This window comes from Choristoneura fumiferana, chromosome 7 (genome assembly GCF_025370935.1).
Source record: "Choristoneura fumiferana chromosome 7, NRCan_CFum_1, whole genome shotgun sequence".
Taxonomy (NCBI): Eukaryota; Metazoa; Arthropoda; class Insecta; order Lepidoptera; family Tortricidae; genus Choristoneura; species Choristoneura fumiferana.
This window is the reverse complement of record NC_133478.1, coordinates 2,738,638-2,765,360: the sequence shown is the minus strand read 5'-3', so window position 1 is coordinate 2,765,360 and position 26,723 is coordinate 2,738,638. Positions and strand designations below refer to the sequence as shown.

Sequence of the window (26,723 nt, the reverse complement as noted above, 5' to 3'; positions counted from 1 at the left end):
TGATTTATTCAGTAAATAGGACGCAATGGGCACTTTTATACGTCATTTTTTTAAACTACCAGCGCTTTCGGAAAGACCATCATTGCCAAGAAGAATGCGCCGCAAGTAACTTGGCAGAAAGTCATTTTTCATAAAAATATAATTACAAATAAAATACTTAAAAACTATATTATACAATTAAAGAAAAAAATACAAAAAATAATAATAAAAGAAATACAGGGATGTATGGGGTGCCTTAGTTACAATACTAAACACTAACTATATCTAAACTATATCTACGTTCAGTGGAAGTGTAGAATGCTTCCACATTGCTATAGGTGAGGCTCCACCGAGGCGGACAAGAGCGGAGCGGAGAGGAGACGTGTAGCTTATGCCCCATCCAGACTCTCCACGAGGCTACGCGAGTACAGTCACCAGCATTAATATGTGCCACAGCGGAGCGTGCAAAAATATATGACACGTCCTTCTGGCCCTAGAAATAGAGCCCTATCAGATGCACGCTTGTTGTGTCAGATATTGGTGCTGGTGACTGTACGAGAGTGAGGACGGTGCGCTCGTGTCGCCTCGTCTTCTCTCGCCTCGCCTCGCTGTCCCTCCGATTTGTGTCGGTTTTCCGGGCGCGAGTCAAAGGACGCGAGGAGGTGAGGCGAGGGAATCAACCACACACTCGCGCTCGCTCACTTTGTTATTAACTGCTGGTGGGTATTGACGTCATCCACCATCTTCTCCGTTTTGGCTTCCTTGTTTTACTTAGGTGATATAAACGCAAGACTATATTATATTGGTAGGCACATAAAGTAGCTAACGCAGTCACTTCAGTCACGTCCATCTTGTAATAGACGTAGCGGGCAACTGAATAAATCGAGAGTGTGGATGGCTAGCACTCCTGCAGCCTACACTCGCCAAGACTCGTGCCGAGAGCCTCCAAAAGGCGCCTCGCGAGAGTCTGGATGGGGCATTATGGATCGGCCAATCGTATTAGTGGAATCCTCATCTCATCTCCGCCTCATTATCATCAGACGTGTAGGGATTGGTCGATCCGTAACTAAATAAAAAAAAAAAAAAATTGGTTATTAAAGGTAACCTTATTAACATTCAATGAATATCCAGCGGCCCCACACTAGGCAATGCCTGTCACGTCAACTTAATCCGAAACTTTACTTTATTTGTATGGTTTATTACAATAGATGTTCAATATCTCAAAAACGGCTCAACCGATTTTGATAAAACATTTCTAAAACCCATCGCTAAAAAAACCTGCTTTCAAATAAAAAAACCGCATTCAAATCGGTTCACCCGTTTAAGAGCTACGGTGCCGCAGACAGACACAACACACGTATCGGTCAAACTAAAACCTATCTTTTTGCGTCGGGGTTTAATTAAAATAAAACTGGCCTAAACTTATCATAATTATATAAACAGAAAAAGAACTAAAACTAAAACAAATTCATTATTAAAGCAGACTCTTAGCCCGGGTTTCCATGGATTTGCGGTGCCGTCACACAGCGGCCGCAACAAAGCGGTGAATGACGTCACCAGAACGTCACACCGCTTTATAGGAAACCGCGCCATTTCTACCCAGATAGACAACGTTCTACATCACGGCCGCTACATGACGCCACCGCTGATCCTAGAAACCAAAGCTTTAGGCAAGGTTCCAAAGATGCTGGCAGCGTTTCATCTTTGAATTGCAAACTAATTCTTTGTCAGAGGAAACTGTCAGCTCTTCTGTCTCCTGTGTTGTCTACTTACCTTTGTATGGTTATTGTCTGTCGCACAACGAAATACTTATTGAAGTCATCCAGTTAAATTCGAGTCGAGTTCGAGTTTGACGACCGGATGGCCGAGTGGTTAGAGAACCTGACTACGAAGCTTAAGGTCCCGGGTTCGAATCCCGGCCGGGGCAGATATTGTATGAATAATACGAATGTTTGTTCTCGGGTCTTAGATGTTTAATATGTATTTAAGTATGTATTTATCTACATAAGTATGTTTATCCGTTGCCTAGTGTCCATAGTACAGTCACCAGCACCAATATCTGACACAACAAGCGTGCATAAATATCTGATACGACTCTATTTCTAGGGCCGGAGGACGTGTCAGATATTTTTGCACGCTCCGCTGTGGCAGATATTAATGCTGGTGACTGTACAAGCTTTGCTTAGTTTGGGACTAGGTCAATTGGTGTCAAGTGTCCCATGATATTTATTTATTTATTATTATTATTAAATACTTAAACAAATAAAATAATATCACAGGACAATTGACACCAATTTACGGAGTTCCATACTAAGCAAAGCAACGTATATAAACAAACATACTTACATAGATAGGTACATATTAAACATCCAAGACCCGAGAACAAATATTCGTATTATTCATACAAATATCTGCCCCGGCCGGAGATCGAACCCGGGACCTCAAGCTTCGTAGTCAGGTTCTCTAACCACTTGGTTATCCGGTCGTCAAGTCCGGTCTCCGGATTCCGCTCGTTTAATAACAGAAAGTTAATCTAGTAGGTAGGTATGGTTAGTTAACCGGCGTCGGCAAAAATGCGAAACTCATTTAAGATAAACCTTAGTTGTCCTTGCTGCATATTAATAGTAGATACTTAACACGTGGATAATATATTTATGACCCTGACTTTACATATGTAATAACGCAGGTAGGTAACCTACATCCACAGTCAACAAAACGTATATATTTGTATCATTTTAGTCAAATCGCACCAGTATTTTGTTTTGCGAGGTTTTTAAAAGCTTTGTGGTCTGGCTGTATTGTATGTACAGTCGAGTTCATAAATTTGTGAGCAAAAATTTTATCAAAATATCTGAACACACTTCTACGCCGCTAACAATAGAGTCGTGTTTAGATATTTTAAATCAAATGTTTGTTCACCAGTTTATGAACTCGACTGTACAGTCAGCAACAAAAATATGAATACAGCCAAAGTGCCAAAAATATGTATACTTACAGGACTTTATTGCCTGAACATTACAGTCGTGTATACATATTTTTGGCACTTTGACTGTATTCATAATAATATCTTTGTTGCTGACTGTACATAGAACGAAAATGTGTGAAGTTTAATTCTCATTTAGTTTAAGTTCTTATATAAAGCTTTGCTTAGTTTGGGACTAGGTCAATTGGTGTCAAGTGTCCCATGATATTTATTTATTTATTTATAATTGCTGTCAGTATTTTAGATATTGAATATTCAAATCAGTAAGTTTGGTAAATTGAAATAATAAATGCATAATTTAGAGTCAACGACAAGTGACGAATTTTAAGCGATTTCTAAAAAAAGAGAAGGTTCTTTTCGTCTCTACGTATTTTTAAGGTACTTCCCGATTTACTGACACTCGTAGCATCAACAACTGCGTTTATTCTGGAACCATTTGGATTTTTTGTTTGTTTATTAGAATATCGTGAGGAAACCTGCACAAACCTGCGAGGCGATTCAATGGTGCGTTCGATGTTCCCAATCCGCACTGGGCCTGTGTGGGAACTATGGCCCAAACCCTCTTGTTCTGAGAGGAGGCCTGTGCCCAGCAGTGGGACGTATATAGGCTGGGATGATGATGACGATGTATTAGAATATACCTCCGAAAGCGCAATTAATAAAGTACAGAAAGTATTTCACAGCTATGCGTCGACTACGAATTCGTGGAGCTTGCTGTGGAGATTTTGGGCCCATGGTCGTCTATTAGGAAGACGCTTTGTAAGGACTTTATCCACATTTTTGGTCCATGCCTCTGGTGAACAGCTTAGGGCGGCCTCCTAGTTTGCCCAGCGGCGACGGCGTGGTAATGCTGCTAGCGTCTTGGGTTCCTTGCCGCGGGCCAACAGACAGCTTTTATATTTAACGTTGATTAAGTTTCTACTTTTTTAATATATGTTAAGTTTTAAGTCAACAATTCGAGTCTTTGAGCGCGGCTCAGTATTTTGAACCCGGTCCGTTCTTCGGACACCAAGAATGCTTCGCTCCATTGTTCGCTGGCAAACCTTGAGTTTAGACTTTTGAGCTTCTGCAAGTGACACAGAACACCACACCACAAATGGTGGGCGTAAAGACGGCCAAGTTGAAATGGGACTGGGCTGGACATGTCTGTCGAATGAACCCAGAACTTTGGGCCAAAATTGTTACGGAATGGGTCCCTAGTGACGGATACCGTAATATAGGCAGACCGAAGAGGAGATGAGGGACGACTTAGATGCAGTATGTGGGTGGCGGGAGCTCGCCTTTGATAGGCAGGAGTGAAAAGAGAGGAGAGGCCTTTGCCCAGCATGGGACACAAAAAATAGGCTAATAAAAAAAAAAGTTTTAAGTTGGTATTATGTTAGGTTAGATCGTTAATAAATAGTTTATTACTAGAACACATATTATAACTATTTAATTATACAAAAACAGAAACGAATTTATCTGGAACAAATATGGTAATTATTTTTAGCACGTGGTACGGAATACCGAGGACCTGGGTTCGATTCCCAGTGCCGGTCTTATTTTTCTGGTTTTTCTGTGCATCTATATTTCAGTTTGTATTTTCAATTTAGGTTTTACGGGATGACCGTAAAAGTAAAAATTTGGAATTGAAATAAAAAATACAAAGATTCCAAAAACCCAATCTTAATTATTTTTGGATCAAATATGATCGAAATAAATTCATTTTTGTTTTTGTATTTTTAAATAAAGACTAGACTACTTTCCGAGTAAGTTCCGAGAAAGTTTTATGTCAATTGTATCGAAGACGTGTTTCTACTAAATAAACACTTATTTAAGCTATGAAAGCCACATCAATTCTAAGTTAACCACAAAATTTGACTTTAAATTGCATCATAACAAATTAACAGTGGGCACTGAGTTGGTAAATAAGTCACGTAATATAACAATAACTCTTTATTACGCACCCAACACATAGTAAGCAGCATTGAAAACATATACATAACATTGATTACATATATACACATAGTTATAAACATTTATGACTTTTATACATTTTGTGACATTCAATTGTTTTCCAATTTAATCTTTTGTGTATTCTTGACAATTTCAGTATAAATTCTCGTAACTTTGACATGTACAAACTATGATGTAATTTTATACTGAATGAATAAATAATCTAATCTAATCTAATCTATATTTACGAATAATATTACGGTTTTCCCGGTAAAAAATATTAAAGGCGACAATTCGTTCATTTATTCCAGCCTATTCCCACTGTTGGGCACAGGCACAGGCCTCGTCTCAGGTGACAAATAACGCGCAAATTAAAAATGAAAATAAATCTCGGAGGTGGTGGCGCGTCTTGAACTAACGGAGGCTCGGGTTCGATGCCCAGTTCTAGCATTTCTTTCCTGTTTTTTCAATGTGTTCTAGTTACAGTATATATATTTAAGTAACATAAAAACCGGCCAGGTACGGTTCTTACTTAGCTATTTTCATTCAAATTGTTTTAGGCTTTTTTGAGATATTGAACTTTTAAACGACAACGTCGGGGGTTTTTCAACTGTATCATTCAATCACATTTAACCCTTTTCCAGGCATATTTAGTGCATAGCAACCACATGAATGTATATATTATTCCGATCTAATAGGGATGTTGACTCCACCAATCAACTGACGTACTTTTTATGAGCTGTCAGAACACAATTTTCCCATAGAGTTTGAATGGAAATAGCAACATATGACGTCACTTGTTCGCCAACTCAATCAACTAACTATTTATTTGTTATAAAGCAACAAAAAAACAATTTTGCAGTTCATCGAAAACTAATCTGGTCTTCAGGGCTAAAATAAAGCGTTTTGGAGTCGTGTCTTCGAATTATTTTTTAATAGTGTCAACATCCCTATTTATGACAAGCGTAAACAAAGACGCCATTAACCCGACCATAGACATTTAGTGATGTGAAACCTAGAACTTATTGCAAAATAATTAATCTGTTCAGTAAATCGATTATTTATTAATTGAATAGATCAACGTATTTTTGATTATTTACAATACTTGATGTAATTCCAAGGACTGTTTATTCAATTATAAAAGCAGTAACTATTTTTTTTTAATTTTAAGGAGAGTAAATAAAAATCGCTTATCTCTACGCTAGTCTATGCTACTACAGATTATACACATGTTTCAATCAAGAAATAACGTCAAATTTTGACGAAGATTTTTCAAATGAAAAATAAATAAGTATTGAAATCAAGTGAATTTTGGTGAAAAAAGTGATTAGACATCTAGTTAAAAGACACGAATTATAGATAAATGTTTATTGATTCGATCCAGTGGGTGTTTATACAAGAATTTTGATGACATCGGTTTGTTTACACTTTAAATAAATTGGATAGGCATAACGCATACTTACAAACATTCGTTCGTACTAAGTAATAATTATACAATAATGTTACAAAATAATTTAAATTTGTTAAAAATATTATTCGTTTTTAAATTAATCCCTCATAGGTAAACAACATAAAACTATGATTTATTTTGTGGTAGCACATCTAAATTAGCGGGGCCTGGAAAAGGGTTAAATTCGGTGTTGCCTTAGAGGCTCGTCTCCGTCTGTTACTTACCATCACGACTTACCTTTAAATTCCGCCAGCTTTTGCTCCAAAACTTGTCTGTATTCCACGGGAACTTGACATTTTCTCGGGCGGAACAAATTAGTAGCTTAGGTACTAGGTATTACTAGCTGTTGCGACACCATCTGTGAAGAATTCGTTTATCGCTATCCCGCGGGAACTATGCAATTTTCCGGATATAAACTGTCCTATGTCCCTCCTGGTGTCTTAAGCTATTTCCATACCAAATTTCATCACGATCAATAGAGTACTCTAAGCGTGCAAAAGGGTACAAACAAACGTACTCACATTCATGTTTATAATATTAGTATCGATTTATAACCTTCTGCTATCATCTTCGGCCTATATGTTTACCACTGCTAGTCAGAGGTTTCCTCTCAGATTAAGAGGGATTGCGGGGCTGTACTTCCCATAGCGGCCGAGTGCGGATTGGTAACCTACCATACGATATTTTCATTGCTTCGCAGGTGCGTGCTGATTTTCTCGCAGTAAATTTCAGATCCCTTCGCAGATAAGTGCAGATTTCCTTGCACTAGCCGAAATATCTAAAAAAATATTTCGCCGAAAAGGTCATAGTAAATTTAAAATTTACTTAATATTTTTAGTTCCTTACATAGTTATAACATTCTTAGTTACTTAAATGTTAAATATCTCGGTAATAACATCATAGCATTTAAAGCAGCGTGTTAAAAAGCCTTGCTTAATTTTCACCTGTTGGAAGCCATTTTATATAACGTACAATTTTCCGTGTCTCGTGACAGTGTGTATGTTTTTGTGCGTACCTAGTTTAAAATAGGTCCCACTGAATACCAACGTTGCGCCGCATTATGCTGAGTGGGGTCTTATTTATACTAATAGATAATTATTCAAAATGTTTTCCTTCTCAAAATATCTTACCCTGTGTACTTATCGCATATAAATAAATAAATATCTCTCGCTCTCTCTTATAACCTTTTTGTTTCTTTTTATTCACGAAAAAACCCCAACCTGCAAAACAGTTTGTTGAGAAATACCTACTAATTACGTATTTTTTGATATCGTAGAATTACTAGTATCTGGGTGATGAGTTTCAAGTTGAAGATCGGATGTTCGCCCCAAAAAACTTGCATAGTACTTAGCGAATTTTATCGAAATATTTGGAGCCGTTTTTGGAGATCCAATCATAAATAGGTAAGTAAATGTATCATCATCATCATCTCAGCCTATATACGTCCCACTGCTGGGCACAGGCCTCCTCTCAGAATGAGAGGGCTTGGGCCGTAGTTTTCACGCGGGTCCAGTGCGGATTGGGAACTTCACACACACCATTGAATCGCTTCGCAGGTTTGTGTGTCTCCTCACGATGTTTTCCTTCACCGTAAAGCTCGTGGTAAATCCGTGGTGGGAAGCCGTGGTGGCCGAGTGGTTTGACCTCATGTGCGATATCACATTTGAAATTTACCAACTAAATGTATACTTACAAGAATTACAAGTTTACAAACACATATCCAATTAAACAAGCCCGGTTGAAATTTTAGAATTTGAACAGAATTATTTAAAAATGCCGCTATTGTTGAAAGGGAAAATTATTATGATAATATTTATGTGACATAATACATAACCTAATCTCATGTATTTGATATACGGTGAATTAAGTATATCTTGTCCGGTGAGCTAAGAAAACAAACTTGTGCAAATACTCTGACACGCCTTCGTCATATCCGGTGATAAGACGCGCCTGTTTATAAAAAGATACGGAATCCCTTAATTTCACTATTTTTTTTTACAAATGATTCGTTTCCCAAATTTTCATTTTCTCAAATGCATTTTATTCTGAAACTGTGAAATATTCAGGGCTTGTTTCAAGATCATTGTGTATAAAACTATGTCCTGAAACATTACGTTGATCTATTCAATTAATAAATAATCGATTTACTCAACAGATTATTTATTTTGCAATAGGTGTTCACATCACTAAATGTCTATTGGTCGGGTTAATGGCATCTTTGTTTACGCTTTTCATAAATTTGATTGGAATGCAATATAGACAATACGGCCTTGCTGTGTCCTTACAAGGTTCACGTTTGACTCTATATATGTTGACCTAATCTTAAGAACTACGAGTATGTACCTACAACGTGAAATGCAATAAAATTTGAATTTGAATAGTATGTGTTGTGTTCATCGAATTTATTATTCCACAAATTGGCAGTTAGTAGCTCTAAAAACACCACAAATGCACCGTAAAATGTACGCGGTGGATGAACGGTATTTGTAACCTACACCGTACATCGCTTATCTATCGCACTGCAATGCAACCCAAAATAAACAACCTAGTCACGAAAAATCTAAAACACTAGATTGCACGCGTCTTTTTAAAGCGGTATGACAAAATTAGCGTTACAGAAGACGCAAAGTTCATTCCGTCACAGTTTTTTATATAAGGCTTTTGTAGGTTAAAAAGATCGACCCAAAGAACAATTTAGGCCATGTTTTACCTCCCCCTACCGCCTGTAAGGGCACGTAATATTTCCTGCTCCCCTCCCCCTTCTCACGTAAATCAAAGACGAATCTCGTAGTTGTTTCGCGCAAAGTTTTACTCTCAAGTTTCATCTTTTGCAAATCGCAGATTTCGACTTATAAAATGAAACGTAAGAGAGCCATTTTCCTTTTCGAGGCCTATAAAAAGGTCCCTTGTACATAATGTATAATTTCTTGCTTTACCTATAGGATAATCTTTAAAACATATTATTTTCTAACTCCGAATGGCATATGTACTTATATATAACTGAATCATCACATTTATCAAAATATGTAGACTAAGAATATAGGAAAAACCGGCCAAGAGCATTTTGGACACGCCCAAGATAGAGTTCCGTAGCCATTACGAAAAAATCATGTAATATTTTCAGGATTTCGCATTGTGTACGGAATCTTCCAAGTTTAGGTATATTTTATTTCTTAGGCTGCTATTTGCTCTTAAACTACTAATAATTCTCAAGCAATCTTAACCGTTATCATTTTCCTTGTAAATTTGTTATACTAACTACAATCCTGAATTTTTCAAAATTTTCCACCCAACAGTTTAGATTTTAGAGGGGGGGCAACGCTCGATTTTTATTATGTAAATTTACACTTTAAAGTAGAATATTTCGCAAACAGATCACTGAATCGAAAAATCGTTTTTGCGATCCGCCATGGTTTTAAAAGACCGATCCAACGACACCCCACACTATAGGAAAAGTCGAGACAAAAAAATCACCCCCACTGCGTCTATGGGATGGACCCTAGTTTTTTTTTTTTTTTATTTGCCACTGTCGGCGTGACTGATATATTATATTCATGCCAAATTATAGCTTACTAGTACTAACGGTCTCTGATCTTAGTCGCGGACAGACAGACACAGACAGACGAACAGACATGGAAACTATAAGGGTTCCTAGTTGACTACGGAACCCTAAAAACTATTGTTTGGTAACGCAGTGGACATTAGTTTTGAGGAGACATCATGACACAGTCAATGAATCCAGATAGTGGGGAAATTAATAATAAACATTGATGCCTTGTTGAGAACTAACGTAATACTGCTAGGAAACTATCTTGAGTCTTGAGACATCTAAAATTTTGTAAAATGTTCATTAATTTTCATCTTTATATGACCCAGGAATGGCCTTTATCTTCTCTCCCTTGAAATAAGCACATGTACAGTTTTCGAAATCCCCTCTCTCCCCAAAGGCCCCTACGTACTTAATTAAAATTAATCACACAAAGCGATTGACTGGAAAAGTTCCGTTGATGTCCAGAAATTACCCATGCAACTGGTAAACAGTCACATAACGGAATGTTTAATAATTTTTTTAAATACAAATATTAAATTATCAATGTTTTGGATTCCACCCTACTGGTCCTTTCTGAACGTCCTTATGGAATTTCTTACATCAATGTTGTAAAGATACCCGTGTTTACGGAACTTTCAATGTACTTTGTTTGAAAGAAAATTTTGCTTACCTTGAGAATACTTATCTTTCGCGATTTCGCAGGCACTCAGTAGGCACTCGTAATATTTAGCTATGGTGGCCGATCAAACGTCTCGCCAGCAGACCAGCGCTGACGCCGAGGAGTCTGCGTTCATTGCGAGGCGGGACCATTTCGGGCACGCACAAAAACATAGTTTGTATGATTTGTATTTATAAATTTTTTAATATTTTGTTATTTTACCTACAATTTCAGTGCCTCGAATAGACTTGTTCATTTTCATTTCTAAGAACCAATTTGATGGCTGTCACTCATGAACATAAAGTTCGAGAAATTAACATGTTTTTGTTAAAGAAAAAAAATAAGAGATTTTTTTTTTGGTACAAAAATCAAGTTTAGCAAAACAAAAAATAAAAGGTTAGTTTTATTTTAGAGTCAGGAATTGATTTATAGTGATAGTTGTGAAATCGTAACTTAGATTTATTTATTTACCACCACTAAAAATATACTATGACATGTCCTAGCAACTTGCAAAGTAAATATTAAGTCCAGTTCAGACCTGTAAGAAAAATCGTGCAAGTTGCATTACATTGCGGCGCTCAATTGAAATAGGCGCTCGCACAAAACATAGTGACCAATATGCGAAATTTCATAGTGTATGTCTTCCGCTGTGACCGCTTGTTCACGGCGACAAAATTTCCTAGAAAATAACAAACAAAAAGCAATAAAATGATTGGAATTGACCATTTCATATTATTATTTGTTTGCTTACGGCCCCGAAATGTAATGCAACTTGAACGATTTTAGCTATGTTTGATAAATCCGTTAAGTCGGTTTTGAGATACTGAACTTTGAAACGATCTAAGGGGCCATCCATAAAGTACGCCACACCAATTAGGATCATTTATATATTTACTGGGTAGAGGAAAATTTAAACAACAAATACAATTCCAATTGATTTATTTAGAATTAAATGCAAAACTCTTTTACATCTAGATTAAAATTACAAATTTTACAAAACTTAAATGTAACAATACTAAAAAGGGATTTTTTTATATGTAACCGGGACTAACTAACTTAATAAAAACATTTATTAAGTTAGGATATTATTTGGTGTTACCAGAGTTCAACTTGAGTTATGTTACGAGCCAATGTAGAACGTTTGCACAATGTACTTATTATCGCTGTGATGTATATGTTCGTACTGTCACCAACAGAAAGGGGTGAGCGGTTGGGGAGCCGAAAAAATTTCACACACCTACATTATCTTAGCAGTAGTGGTGTGTAGGTTGTTTGAGTACTCCAACCGCCTACTTAGCACTAGGGTAACATTTGCACTAATAAATTGGAGAGACGTTGTGGTGTCTCATGGTGTACAGTCGAGTTCATACACTTATGAGTAAAATTTTGATCAACAATATCTGAAGACGAATCTATTTTTAAGCGTAGAAGCTAGTTCAGATATTTAAGATCAAGTTTTTGCTCACAAATTTATGAACTCGACTGTATTATGGGGACAGCCTCAAAATTAGCAAGACACTAAGTTCCTTGTCTTTTTTAATAATTTCACATGATTATCACTGAATACAATATTTTATCTTGTTTTCCCGCCACTGAAAACAAATGGGTACAGGTCGATTCACAAGAGCTGGCACGAATGAATTGAATGAGTGAATGAATGATAAACGTCGTGTGAATAGGTACAGGTAGAACCAATAATGAATTAACGTGTTTTTAGACCATCTCGTTTCACAACCGGTTTAAAATATATAATGATTAATAATAATATCATGGGACACTTGACACTAATTGACCTAGTCCCAAACTAAGCAAAGCTTGTACAATGGGTACTAGGCAACGGATAAACATACTTATATAGATAAATACATACTTAAATAGATATTAAACATCCAAGACCCGAGAACAAACATTCGTATTATTCATACAAATATCTGCACCGGCCGGGATTCGAACCCGGGACCTCATGCTTCGTAGTCAGGTTGGTTTACTAATGTTTCGGCGAATAACGTTTGGCAACCTGTTTCATTTCGCAACTTTTCATTTCCCAACTGTTTAATATTTCTGGAACTGTAAATATTTCAGGATTTTTATAAAACTAACCTAACCTAACCTAAAGGGTTCTACACGATGGCCCTGAAATAAATCCTGAAATATTTACAGGTTTAGAGTTTGCGAAATGAAACAGGTTGCCAAACGTTACGTTGCGAAAAGGCAGTACTCAGACATTTCTTTCGTTCAATTCATTCCTGCCTTGAATGGACCTATACCACCCGCCATTTGGTAATGAAGAAGCAAGGCCAAAATATCGTAGGTCGTTGATATGGACTTCCGCAAAGTAATGCATGAAACAATCAATTATGTTTCTAACTGCCACTATAACTAGTAACTGCGACAAAGTGCTAAAATGGCTCGAAGCCGCGGTATTAAACAACGTGAATTCAACCCTAATCAAAGGCAGTAGAAATCATTTTGAGCACCTTGCCTGTAGCAATGTACGACAGTATATTATAAACATTCTTAACTATCGAAATTATCTTATTATAGATACCATTTACAAAAATAAGTTATCTTTTGTGGTTTTTGTGGTTTATATCGTAATTAGCAATTTTTTTACAAGTTTTAAAAATATAACATTGAATATTTGAAAACCAAATCATTTGGACATATAGTGAAATCGCCTTTCACTGTAAACTACTTAAGGCACCACGATCGACGAGCAAATTGCAGTAGAATCATGATGTCCAATAAAGTTCATTAATCGAATTGAATTATAAATAACATTAATTTGGCACTTCGTTTATAAACACAATAAAAAGAACACACGCTTTGTTCCTCGAGCAGTTGTGTTAAAAAATTCTTTTCAATTTTTATCTTGGTTAATTCCATGTGCTCGAGAACACAGTAATACAGCAGGGCTACTACGAAATTCAAACATCGAAGTTCGTGTCGTTCCGCCCCTCTGAAGCTTTTACTTTTTAATACGAGAGTGAGAGGGAACGGTACAATACGAACTTCGATTTTCGAATTTCGGAGTAGGCCCAGAACAGGAGCAGAACATAAGACAATCGGAAAATCTAGTCTCAATTATTTTTAAAAGTCGCTGAACTAATAAATGTCATTCAGTTGGACGAGTGTATACGATGTATGTTCTATATTGCTCTCGTGTCTGACATTTTTTAATGCGCAAGTGGTCTCCACGTGGTTTCTGGAATTTTACTATCAAGTTGCAAAAACTACAACCACCGTACAACGTGCCTCTCAAAGAGAGTTTACTTTGACACTGGCGAAATTGTCCTATTAATTAGGACAGAAAAGCCATATTTTAAAAGAGAAGAAGAAGAAGATCTATGTTTTAATTATTTGCTTATGTTAATTATATTTTTAATGTGTGTTAGGGCAGCAATTGCATATCGTGTTCAGCTTATCTATATCGCTCTGTTACCTTCGCCGAATATGGTTTGGGTGCCTTAGTCAATTTAACATCACTCTGATTTAATTGTTAACGCGAGGTAGCGTTAACCTGATATTAATTTTAGCATCAAAGAGACTCAATTTTTTTTTACTTCATTACAATACACATAATTTTAAAACTGGTAAACCTTTACATTAATAAAACCAAAATTACAATTCGAAGTCTACTGACGACTGACAAAGAAGAAAAAAAAAGAAAGAAATAGAATATCTCTGATAAAACATAATGTGGTAAAGAAAAAGTAACAACGAAATACTTAGAAAACACTAAGTCGAGCCTGAAAAGCTTAATTGAAGAAAGAAGTAGTTGAATAAATTTAATGGCTTAAAAAATCGGATGCGCACCCTATATGTAGTAAACAGTTAAAAAATAATTGCTCTAATGATAGGGAAGTCTTATCTAATTAATAAAGAAGCACATTTGCCGCCTCACTAATTGTTTTTTGTACAACAAACAGGATGAAGTTAAGATTTGGTTTCTTTATTATGACTTTAAATAGCGTGTTTTTAAGGACTTCACCTCCTATTACACTACACCTCTAGTACAGCACTTTGCGACACACGTTTCAGTCATTTATCGGAATGACCGGTCATTCAAGATAACGTCACATATTTGACGCGTTAAAGCAGACATAGGTATTCAACACTTATTTTATATGACGTTAATATGTGTTGTAAAGATGGTGCAGGAGGCTGCGGTATTCATTGTCAATAAGGCACTTGACTCACCGGCAGCGAGGAAACGATTGGCTATCGACTATTTTCTCGCTCAAGAAACTAACAAAAGATATAAGATCCTGTGTGAGTAAAAGAGACACATATATTAATAGTTGATCGCTGGCTGTTCACACTGTCGGCGAGAACTCGCTCTTACATCTTTTGTCGCAGCGACAAGAGCTATAAAACTCGCTGAGCTATAGATACTCGCTCAGCGATGTCAGCTTGGCGGCCGCCCCGCACGAGCGAGTCGAGTGGAGCGAGTAATCGCCCGTCGAACGCGAACACTCGCTTACAGCCGGGCGACAAAACTACACTCGCTTCTCGCTGCTCGCCCACTCGTTTCTAGTTACTCGCTCTACTCGCTTCTCGCTCATCGTCGGCGGTGGGACAAGTGCCTAATAGCATTGGTTTGTTGAATATTGATAAAAAGTCGACATCACAGGTTGAACTGGGCACGTATAGAAGCTTGGCAGGTTGAGTATAGCTGCCTTTAAGGGTGTCAAGTCGAACACAGTGCCTTTGCACACTGCGTTTTTTGAATATGTGCCGTCAACCCGCGTTTTACATACTACATGCCTACTCGCGTACACAGCGTGTTTTTCTTTCCACAGACGGCGCGTTCAAACACTGGATGAAATTCCAGATAAGGTACTTTTCAAATTAGTTGTTGTTTTTAATATAAATTGACTTCGCAGTTTTACTTTGGATATGTAGCATTCCCAGAATAGTGTGTAGAAAGAGAGAGACTAAAAGTATCTTAATTTTCTATTCTTGCTTGCATGAGAGCTCTTGCTTTCTTTATACCTAAAGTGAATTGAGATGATCCTTCAAACATATAATGTAATTCAGCTATTTGTACAGATTTGTCACTGATCTTTTAAAGTTCTTTTTGTGTTTTCATGTATTATCCTTAGTGGTAATCTTTTTTTTGCGTTTATAGCGTCATAAAGGGTAAAAATAGCAGTATGCATTTGAAAACGAACTTGGAGTACTGAATAAAAAATAAAAATTACATAATTAGACGAAAAAATATTCGTGCTCAAAATGTTACTACTATCATTACTCCTCCGATGCTTGGTCCTAATAAGTACCTATGCTATTTATAAACGTCAATTAGACTCTATCCTTCTGCAGAAACGTTTTCAAACCTCCATGTCATTTACAAGTTACGTAAGGAATCCTCGTCATTAAAAACAGCGTCAAGAGCAGCTATGCATGATTGTATACCTACTTTATCTTTGTTCGTCATAAGTATGGTCATTGCCCTAATTTTAATTACATCTACATACTAACTGCATTGATAAGTGTATATATATACTTCTGCTCGGGTCGACCAAAAATTTTTTTGTTTGAAATAAAAAAAAACACTTCCTCGAGGAAAGGAACTGCTAATAAAAACAAATAAAACGAACATTATCTTAATTGAGAGACGCGTACTCAGGTAAAATAAGAAATTAATCGGTATTTACACAATTTTAACCTTTTGTACGCTTGTGCGCGAATGTGCGCATATATTTTTCCATTTTAATTTTAATCCGTAAAAATTGCTATTACTCGAGACAAACGAGATTAGAACGCAGGTTTTTTTTTAATTTAGCATACGAGAGATAAAATCCACTTTTGACGCTGACGACGGCTCCAACACTTCTTCTTACACTGTACAACTCAACAAAACCTGACCACCTAATCTGACCTCTCCAGCAGCTTCCTGATCTGTCTCCAATCCTCCATGATGTCGGCATCGGGCAGCATGTAGACCACGTAAGGCGGCGACACGGCCACGGTGCGCCGGCGCCGCTTCCGCCCCCACTCGGGGCCGGTGGACCAGAGGTCCACTGTGTGCCGCTCCTCTTCCAACTTGCGGATCTTCTCCAAGATTTCTTCCTTCAGGGCTTCGTAGTTGAGCCATTTCTCGCTCTGTTGACAAAGATACGGGTTTTGGTTAGAAAGAACGTTTGCGATCATTTAGCTCAGCGATTCTTAACTTATTTGGTTGGCGACCCAAAGTATAACCGAAACCCGGGACCTAAAAAAATACTTCTAAAATTGACACATTGATACAAGATATAGTTTTTTTTGTAGCATATGCTTTCATTGCATAAATTCCGCGATCCATTCCAAAACCACCCTAATTTGGGCCGCGACCCGAAGTTATGAAACGCTGATTTAGCTTCTAAGTACTAACAATTGAGTAGCTTCATGATAAAAAAAAATATTATTCTGTTTAAGCTGCGTTTCTACCAGAAACGTGCGAGGATCCGTTGCGAGAGATATGTTTTTCATAAACCAATAGGAACGCTTCATTTACACATCCTCGCGCAGCACATCTGGTGGAAACAGCTGAGCGGAGCGAGGCGAGGTGTTGAAGCGTTTCTATATTTTTTTAAATCTTATATTTTGACGAGGCTTTAGATGCGCTTTATTGATCAATGAAAAAATATTCCTCGCATCACATCCTAGCACATCTGTGGTGGCAACGCTGTTTCAGTCCGTCAATTAAATTATCCTATAATATAAAAGTGAACCGCCAGAACGGGAAAAAACAACGAGACAGAGCACGATGGCGCTCTACAACACCATTTTGACACGTTTCTCCCAAACAACGCATTATTTGACCTTGGGAATCGCGAAAAACTTGAGAAAATATGATATTGGGTGTGTACATTTTGTATATTAAGCAAAACAAAATCACAAGATCGAATTTCGAGCCAAAAACGAGCGATCTATTATCTACGTCAGTGTTGCCATTCAAGGAAAAAGAAATCTATTCATTATCCTGCATTGCAGTCTGTAAAGCTCTTTACCCATTCATTGCCGCGCACCAGATTACGCTGGGCTTAGAGTCATGAAATTTGGTATGTATGTAGATAGCTGGATGTCTGAAATAACACATAGGCTACTTTTATTCCAATATTCCCAGGGGATAGTTGTTCTTAACAAAACGCCTCAATGAAGATTACGATATAAATTCTGGGGTTTCCCACGGGAATTTTGTAAAATCCCGGAATTTCAATTGTAACTGCCAGATCGTATAGTTTACGCGTACATTAACAATTAACATTAACTGGCTATATATATCTTCATTTTTAGCGTTCCGTAGCCAAAATGGCAAAAACGGAACCCTTATAGTTTCGCCATGTCTGTCTGTCTGTCCGTCTGTCCATCCGCGGCTTTGCTCAGGGACTATCAATGCTAGAAAGCTGTAATTTTGCACGAATATATATGTAAATTAGGCCGACAAAATGGTACAATAAAAAATTAAAAAAAAATTTTTTAGAGTAGGTACTTCCCTTAGTGGGGGTGATTTTTTTTCTCATCCAACCTTATAGTGTGGGGTATAAGCTTTTTAAAACCATTTGGGGGATGCTAAAACGATTTTTCGATTCAGTGATTTGTTTGCAAAATATTCAAATTTAAAGTGCAAATTTTCATTAAAATCGAGCGTCCCCTTTCCTATAAAATCTAAACCGGCGGGTGGAAAAATGTGAAAAAATTCAGGAAAACTTACAAGGAAAACTATAAGCGGTTAAGTTTTCTTGAGAATTATTAGTAATTTAAGAGTAAATAGCAGCCTAAGATATGAAATATACCTAAACTTGGAATATTCTTTACAAAATACGAAATCCGTTGAAACATATTACTTATTTTCTTCGTAATAGCTACGGAACCCTATTTCAGGCGTTACCAACACGCTCTTGGCCGTTATTTTTTGTTTAACAGAAGGACTAATTAAATTTTTTTAGGAAATCAGCCAATTAATACCTAATTTGGTTCAAATAAAAAAATCTTTCTTCTTTCTCTACGAGTAGTGGGTACACAGTTCTGTAGGTACAGTGATGTCAACGATCACCATTGCAAGAGAAAAACATCGACGTAAAATGAAAAATAAACATGCGCCCCTTTCCAATATAGTTTTCCGAGACATTGCCTTTCTAAAGCAGTTTTATCTATCAAAGGAGCATCGGAGCGATGGTGCTCCAAAACAAGTGAAAATGCTCGAACTTAGTATTTTTCAAGGCGTGGGTTTAGGACTCCTCACGTTATAATGTAAACTTAGACGAATCTATTTAATAAAATCCTGTAACAATCTTCTTAATGTTAAAACTAAAAGTTTCCTCGAAAGCTTTAGGGGTGTTCCATTTATTTTTAGTGTTAACTGGTGGTTAGTGTGATTATGTTCTAATAGAGTCGGTTCAAAAACCGGATAACTAATTTAATTATGTCAATTACATTAAAATTTTACATATTAACAAAATTGTATAAATATGATTGCGGCAAAATTTTAATTCAATGCATTATTGCAATATCAATTTGTTTGAACTGACCCAGGGTGGAACCTTTGTGCTACTATGTGATGACATCTCATACTTATTTATTGTAATCATAGTTTATTTGATATGATTGGTTCTCCCCTTGGTAGAAATAAGTATAAAAAATATTGCATTGTCATCCAATGTACAGTCGAATAAATTGAATCATGACCCAGGGTGGAACCTTTGTGCTACAAATTGAACCTTACTTTTTCAAGGAAATCATAGTAAAATTGATTATTAAAGGTTCCAGGTCGTGATTCAATTTTTTAAGTACACATATATGCAAATTTTCAGCTTTATCAGAAATCGGGAAGTGGGCCAAATTTAACTTGCAAGATTTGACCCGCACATAAGGTGCATACATACATTGCAAGTTATTAAGCTTTAAAAAAAATGAATAGAATCTTTGTTGCTGACTGTGTCAGTTATGATTAAGTATCAAACATCCTCCTTACTATAATATTATAAGAAAGTAACAGTTTGTCTGTTACCTTCTCACGCTTAGACCGCTGAACCGGTTTAGACAAAATTTGGTGTAGAAAAAGTTTTATCCCGAAAATTCCCGAAGCTGCCGCAGGATAGACACATTCTGAATGAATTTTTAAACCCCCTTTTATATCAAAAGGTAAATCTTAAAAGCTAATCTATCTACATAAATAAAAGTCGGCCAAGAGCGTGTCGGAGTCTATCCAGCCCTTGACACGAGACGCATGTTCAGTGCTCAATAATATGCCCATAAGGCGAGCGTCACCCCCACGCCTGCGCGAGGTAATAAATTGGAGCAAACCGGTCGGATGATTTACCTGAGCACACGCCGCGTAAAACATGATCAAGAGTACAGTTTTAAAGCTGAAGTTTCTTTGGCGCGCCGTGACGGTAATAAAATAAAGTCTATACGCCGGATGCCTTTAGAATAATTTGGTTGCCAGTAGGATACGTTTTTTCTTTATGTATAAAGAGTTTTTTTAGGTTTGTCGCTAGACCTTGAAACGACTTAGCGTCTTATGTGGAAGGTTTAGTGAATTATGGGGGATTAAAGGTAGGTGGGTGGAAAAGTAGTGATGGTATTGTATTGTGTCTAACTCTTTGTTGTTAATGATACATGAAAATAAAAACCGTTAACAAGAGAAAGAGATGTACGTACAAAGGCGAACTTAGTAGTAGTATTAGGAAAACTATTTATTGTACAAAAAGATACAGATAGGTTGCAAACATAAGTACGCGGTAGCCTTGTTGTTTGACTTCCCGCTCCAGCAGCTGGTCCTGGGATCGAGCCCGGCCTCTGAGTTTTTCGGAATTTACGTAACTACGAAGTTACATTGGATACCATGAAATTGATGGTGAAATCTGCACACACCTGCGAACAAATTCAATAGTGTGTGGAGTTCCCAATCAGTACTGGGCCCGCGTGGGAATTACGACTCTCATTCTACAGTGCAGTGGGACGTGGGCCGTAATGATGATAATAGGTGGGTGTTTTTGTATGAAAACATGTGGGTGGGTTTTGTATGTAACTGCCTTGCACGTGTGGTCGCGGTGTAGCAAGACTTGATTTTAGCTCGTGGATAAGAATTCGAGAAAATTAACGTCCAATCGAACAAAATTGATGTGGGAGAGTTATTTTTAAGGTTTCGTATGCATACCTACCTTTATGTTCGCGTCCTTTCTATGGAAATGACAAAAGCCTGCGATCCAATAACCAGTAAGTACATTTTATAGCTAACGCGCCGACGTGTCTAGACTATGATTATTAGTATCTACGAGTAATACTCATCCATGATAGCATTCTTGCAAAAGTAGTGTGGTGGTTTTCTTTCGCATTCCACAAATGTACGAGTAGGTATTTAAGGAAAGCCAAATAAAGATCATCATCATCATGTCAGTCGAAAGACGTCCACTGCTGGAATAGGCCTCCCCAAGGCTCTCCACTCAGACCGGTCTTGTGCTTTCCGCATCCACCGCGATCCCGCGATCTTAACCAGGTCGAATAAAGATCCCAAGTTTTAATTCTTAGCAACAGAAAAAGCTTTTTTAGTAGGTTTATGGTTTGTTTATTATCATTAAAGTACCCGGAAGACTGAGCTTAGTTCGTGTAAAAACGCGAAAATACCGGTTTTCTACATCGATTGTCGCCCCCGAAAACCCCATAATAAAATTCGAGTCGTTTCCGAGATCGCCGAAATAAATTAATAAATACGTATGTATAAGAATAAGGCTATTAAAATTTACAGAAACTATAAGACAACTAACATACCTACTAAAAATGGACTATGTACGTCCGTTGTCTGATATACAATGCAAGCCGGTTAGTTTAGCAGTTTTGGGACTAGGTCAATGAGTGTAATTTACACCATTTGATAACTAGGCAAAACAACGATGAAATAAAATTTTATTGCCCTATAAAAATCGCGATATTTAGTAGGACAATCGTGGCCCATACTTTACCTAACATTGTTAATAGCCCAAATAGAAAGAAATACAACATTTATTCGTGACGACACGAAAAAAAAGTATGTGCATGTCACGAATATGCCCAAGCGGACCCATTGTACATAATTGATTAGTTCCACATATTTATTATTTTTAAAATCGAACCAAACAAGCTCGAAGTTGTTTCATCAACTTTAAATTTTAGCAAATACACTCTCTATCTACACTCTGAAGTCTCCGTAATGCGTTTCATTTACCCCTTCGCATTGGGAGTAACCCTAAAAAAACGCAAGGTGTCCTTAGGGTCCACGAGACAAGGGCAGGTAAAATAGCAGACAATGTGAGCCCGGTTCGCAAAGCGCTGTCGACTCGGAGAGGTACTAAGTAATAATAAGAAATTTTATTTACATCGACTTACAAGGATGGGTAACTTTAAAATGTAACGTAGCATCTCGTTTCGGTTATTTTTTTGGAAAATGGGACGTATACCACGGGCTTTTTGAAGTGTAGAACTGTACAGTCACCTGCTTTAGGTAATAAGTATCTGGCACACAAGTAACCGCCCTGGATAGAGCCGTTTCAAGTATTTATGCCGTGGTGGCCTAGTGGTTTGACCTATCGCCTCTCAAGCAGAGGGTCGTGGGTTCAAACCCCGGCTTTCGAAATTCATGTGCGGAATTACATTTGAAATTTACCACGAGCTTTGCGGTGAAGGAAAACATCGCGAGGAAACCTGCACAAACCTGCGAAGCAATTCAATGGTGCGTGTGAAGTTCCCAATCCGCACTGGGCCCGCGTGGGAACTATCGCCCAAGCCCTCTTGTTCTGAGAGGAGGCCTGTGCCCAGCAGTGGGACGTATATAGGCTGGGATGAAGTATTTATGCACGCTTTGTTGTGATATTGTGGAAACTGTACGAGAATCGAGCACGTCAATTTTTAATAAGTATCATCTTCGGCACATTTGTGTCATAAATATGCCCGTTCAGTCGGTTGCTTATATTTCAATTATTCGGATAAGATTCGCGCAATTCACCATTCCCGCTTGTGTTAAACGTAACCGTATAGTGGCAACATGTGAGATTGGTTTAGACTATTTCTTCTTTTAAAAGTATGTTTCGAAATAATTCCGATCCGCATTTAAATAGCGTAAATACTTCGTAGATTCGTTTTTAAGTACATAATTCATTGAGTCACTTGCCGAGTTCTTTTCAACAGGTTATTACCTAACCAGTGGTTGACGTTCGTAAGTGCTTGTTATAGCGTAAATTGAATATAGAACTTTTTGACTATATATTTAAGAGATTATTTTACATTCGGGAAAAGGCATTATTTTACTTTTCTGCTTAGATACAGGGTCGTGGACGAAGCACTCACATTTACATATAGGAAGCTTAGTCACAGAGCGCTATATTGTTATTATCCCACGGTAGTAAGTAATTTAAAAACTGAAATTAAATACTTTTAAAAAATTATCAAGTTTTTTGTAATTCCTAACGCATATTATATCGCCAAAATTACCTCTACCGCTGCAATGAAACCGAAACGTCGAGGTATGTTGGCAACATACAAAACGTGATGTCCCGAGCATGTAAGAATTATTAACAAATAAAATCTAGACCAACATAAAATTTACAATTACAGATAGATAAACTTCAGAACTGAAAATAAGTTAATAATAACAATGACATTAGTAGAACTGCAATAAACAAAAGAGTATGGGTATGTGCTAGGACTTACAATATTCTATAAATAAAAATGAATCGCCGAAATGTATGTACGCGAATAACTTCCAAACGACTGCACCGAATTGGAAATTTTTTTTTTTGTTGTATTCGTTATTGTCAGGACAAGGTTTGTGCTAAACAAAAAAAAAACTGAAACGGGGGCGAACCCGCGGGCAACAGCTAGTTGCAATCATAATAATATAATATAACTGTAAACGTGCAAATCTAATTCGCTAAACGAAAAATACGGTAGTTATCTGACTTTCTAAAATTTACGGAAGGCTTTATTTCACATAAAAAAACCTTTATTCCTCAATGTTGTATTGATCTCCATCCTCGTTTGCACCTCGTTTTTAGGGTTCCGTATTAATGTATGTCGCGTTAATACGCACGCGACACTAATGTAAGTGTTCAGTACCACTACCATGAGTTTACAGTGACCGTACTCGATAGCGACGGCGTAAATTATTTGTAGATCTATAGTCTATACAGTCCCCGAAAGAGGGTTAGGTTTTTCGAGAATATACGTAGGTAAGTATATCTATTTCTTTGATCCTCTCTGTAGTCTTAATGGTTGGACCGTTTTTAACATATAGAAGGTATCATTAGATTCGTCAAAACTGTCGAAGCGACAAGAGTACATAAATTTCAAAGTGGTTTCTGCGAAAAAATATATGGCAGAAGGATTTTTTTAATTGTAACAATATGGGTATCAAATGAACGGTAATAATTAGCCTATTCCAAATATATATCTTATAACTTATTAAGCTCCCATTTGTAAAGGAACACAAAAAGTGTCATATAAAAAAACCGATGTTTTTCGGTTATGGTGGGTTGGCTGAATAAACATGATTCTATTCTATTGTATTTAAAACCCGACTGCATCAGAAGCAGTAACTTAGTTTTAAATATTTTTGATTATAAATATGTATGTTAGTCTGTAAGGCAAGTTGCCCGAAATAAATGAATTTATTATTATTATTAAACTTCAACAGTTGGGACCCATCACTGGGAATATTTGAGTTGGTCACTGCTGAAGTTAAAGTTGCGTAACAAAGTTCTAGAGGTTTTTTAACCTCCTGGGGTTCAAAGTGATAATACTAGTACATATTGTTAGCAATAGAACTTATATCTTTTGAAAAAGGAATAAAGTGTAATTTTCTCTGTATCACTCAAATATACAAAAAAAAAAATTCAACTTTATCCATGAGAAATTAAGTTTTAAATTTCGATATCATATTTTGTTGTATGGTGGGTCGCAGGAGGTAGTAGTCGAGTTTTTTTTTCATTCGTAATGGGCAGACTCTTAAAAATAGCTCATTAAAAGTACACCCATTGGTCGATTGAGTCAAATTCGTTTCTGTATAGGTTGTGTCGGTGTTACGGAACCTTTTCGTGGTCGAATTTGGTCGGTATTTCTTTTCTAAGAGACAGCTTACCTACGTCAGTCCCAAAATGTAAAGGTTCCCTCGAGGAAGCGTAAGTAGTTCGCAAAAAGAGGCTGATGCTTGAAACGCGTCGTTTTTAGGGTTCCACAGGACAGTTGGCGCAAACGGAACCCAAATAGGATTACTTTGTTGTCCATCCGTCTATCAATATTCTTTTTCTCAGGCTGAAATGATTATAACATAGTCAGGTCTACTACTCTTTGGAGCAGTGAAAAAAATCAATGCAATCAAAATACCTATGGCAGAGGGCTATTTTAAATCTTTATAACTCCTTGGTGAGGCCAATCCTGGAATATTCTTCGGCGGTTTGGAATCCTCAGTATAACGTTTACAAGGACTAAATTGAGAGAATTCAAAATAAATTAATAAAACATTTAAACTTTAAAGCTTCGCGATCTGGAAAACATTTTGATGTGGAAATTGCATCTCTCGAGAGTAGGCGCACGTTCAGAGATCAGGTCATGTTATTAAAAATATTATTAAATGAGATTGACTCCCCGTATCTTTTGAGTAAATTAGGCTTGAGAGTACCTCGCCTGAATTCGAGAAATTTTAATTGTATGCTTCATATACCCTTTACTCATCGCAAATATGCTGCGAACTCATTCATTAAACGAGTTTGTAAAATGTATAACAGCAAATTCTCTGACATTGATATATTTAGCATTTCTCTAAGTAAATATAAGACTGTCATTAGTAGTAAGTAATTCGTTATGCCATTTTTTTGAGAATGGGTTATATGCACATTCTCTTTTTTTGCAAGTCGTACCCTTTTTCTTTTCTTTGTGTGTTTGTTACTTTTATACCCGTTTTATACTATATTATTGGGAACTAATAACCTGTGGCAACTTTGTTGGTCAATGTTAGATGTCATTGTTTATAATGTATGTTTTATTGTACCGTTTGTGCCCAAATACATAAATAAATAAAAAATATAAAAACAACATAGTCAAGTCTACTACTCTTTGGAGCAGTGAAAAAATTAAATGCAATCAAAAGATACAGAGACGGTCATTAAAAAGGTGTTTTCATACAAAATGCCGGGAGATCAATAGGTACCTACTCATATAGGAAGAAGCGGCAGAGAGCAGGAAAATATGAAAATACCAGGGTCTCGGTTCAGCATACAATTTCGTTGTTGTCGGTTTTGAGACCCTGGGGTCGGCACATACAAATTAATGAAGGAAGTGAAAAAGCGCCTGGTCGACACTATTAGAGACCAAAGGGCTGGCAACAAATTTGTGGACGTCAGGAAAACGTCACGAAATCTTGTGAGGAAAAAATCTTAATTTTGTAATTACATCGAAACTTTCTATTGGATCCAACAACAAAGTTTATACTTTATTCACTTTTTACCACAAGGTTTTGTATATATTTAAACACAATATTACTTATTTTTTGTATTGAAATAGCGTCAGGACATTTTCTTTTTTTTATATGTGGACAACTGAAGATGGACAACTTTTTGAGTCATAAGGTTTTTTGCTCTAGCTATAGTTTTTCAAACCGTAAGATCGCGAGTTGCCTTCACAAATATTGATTTTGTACCTACTTGCAAATAGGTATAAAAATTCCATTAAAATATTCGGTCCACCTATTCCTTCCTTACATGAAATGAAATGACGTACCTACCTAAAATGGATGCCACCGTAGCAGATTCAAGTACTTAATGACGTTGTTTTGCAATAATTGCACAACAATTACTAATATTACTAATTACGTCTCTTTCATGTAAACAATTAAAATTAAGCTAGAAAACACGATAAAAAACGCAAAAAAAGGAATACGAAGCCGTTAGACTATAAATATAAAAAATACAACTGTACGAGTACAGCATGACGAGCTCTGTGACCAACATGCATCAAACTAAACAAACCACGGCGTAAACATACATTTCAAGAAACTTATCAACTAATTGATTACAGCATACAGCGTTGCGTCGGAGCACGAACGCGGTCGCGGGCGCGGGCGCATGAGGCCAAGAGAATAACAAAATGGCGGCGCTCGGCCGTTTCCGGGAAACGCTTCGTGCGAGGTCGACGCTGCCATCTATAGGCTCCC

General features: G+C 37.0%; 1 protein-coding gene across 1 annotated transcript in view; it reads right to left on the bottom strand.

The window, feature by feature from the left end:
• Nucleotides 1-11,477: 11,477 nt before the first annotated feature.
• Nucleotides 11,478-26,723, bottom strand: part of LOC141429497 (breast cancer metastasis-suppressor 1-like protein) — a 153,694-nt gene continuing 138,448 nt past the window's right edge. The window contains exon 2 of the mRNA XM_074089813.1: nt 11,478-16,663. Within this exon, the coding sequence (XP_073945914.1) occupies nt 16,430-16,663 (234 nt within the window). The 3' untranslated portion in view covers nt 11,478-16,429. The remainder of the gene's footprint in view (nt 16,664-26,723) is intronic.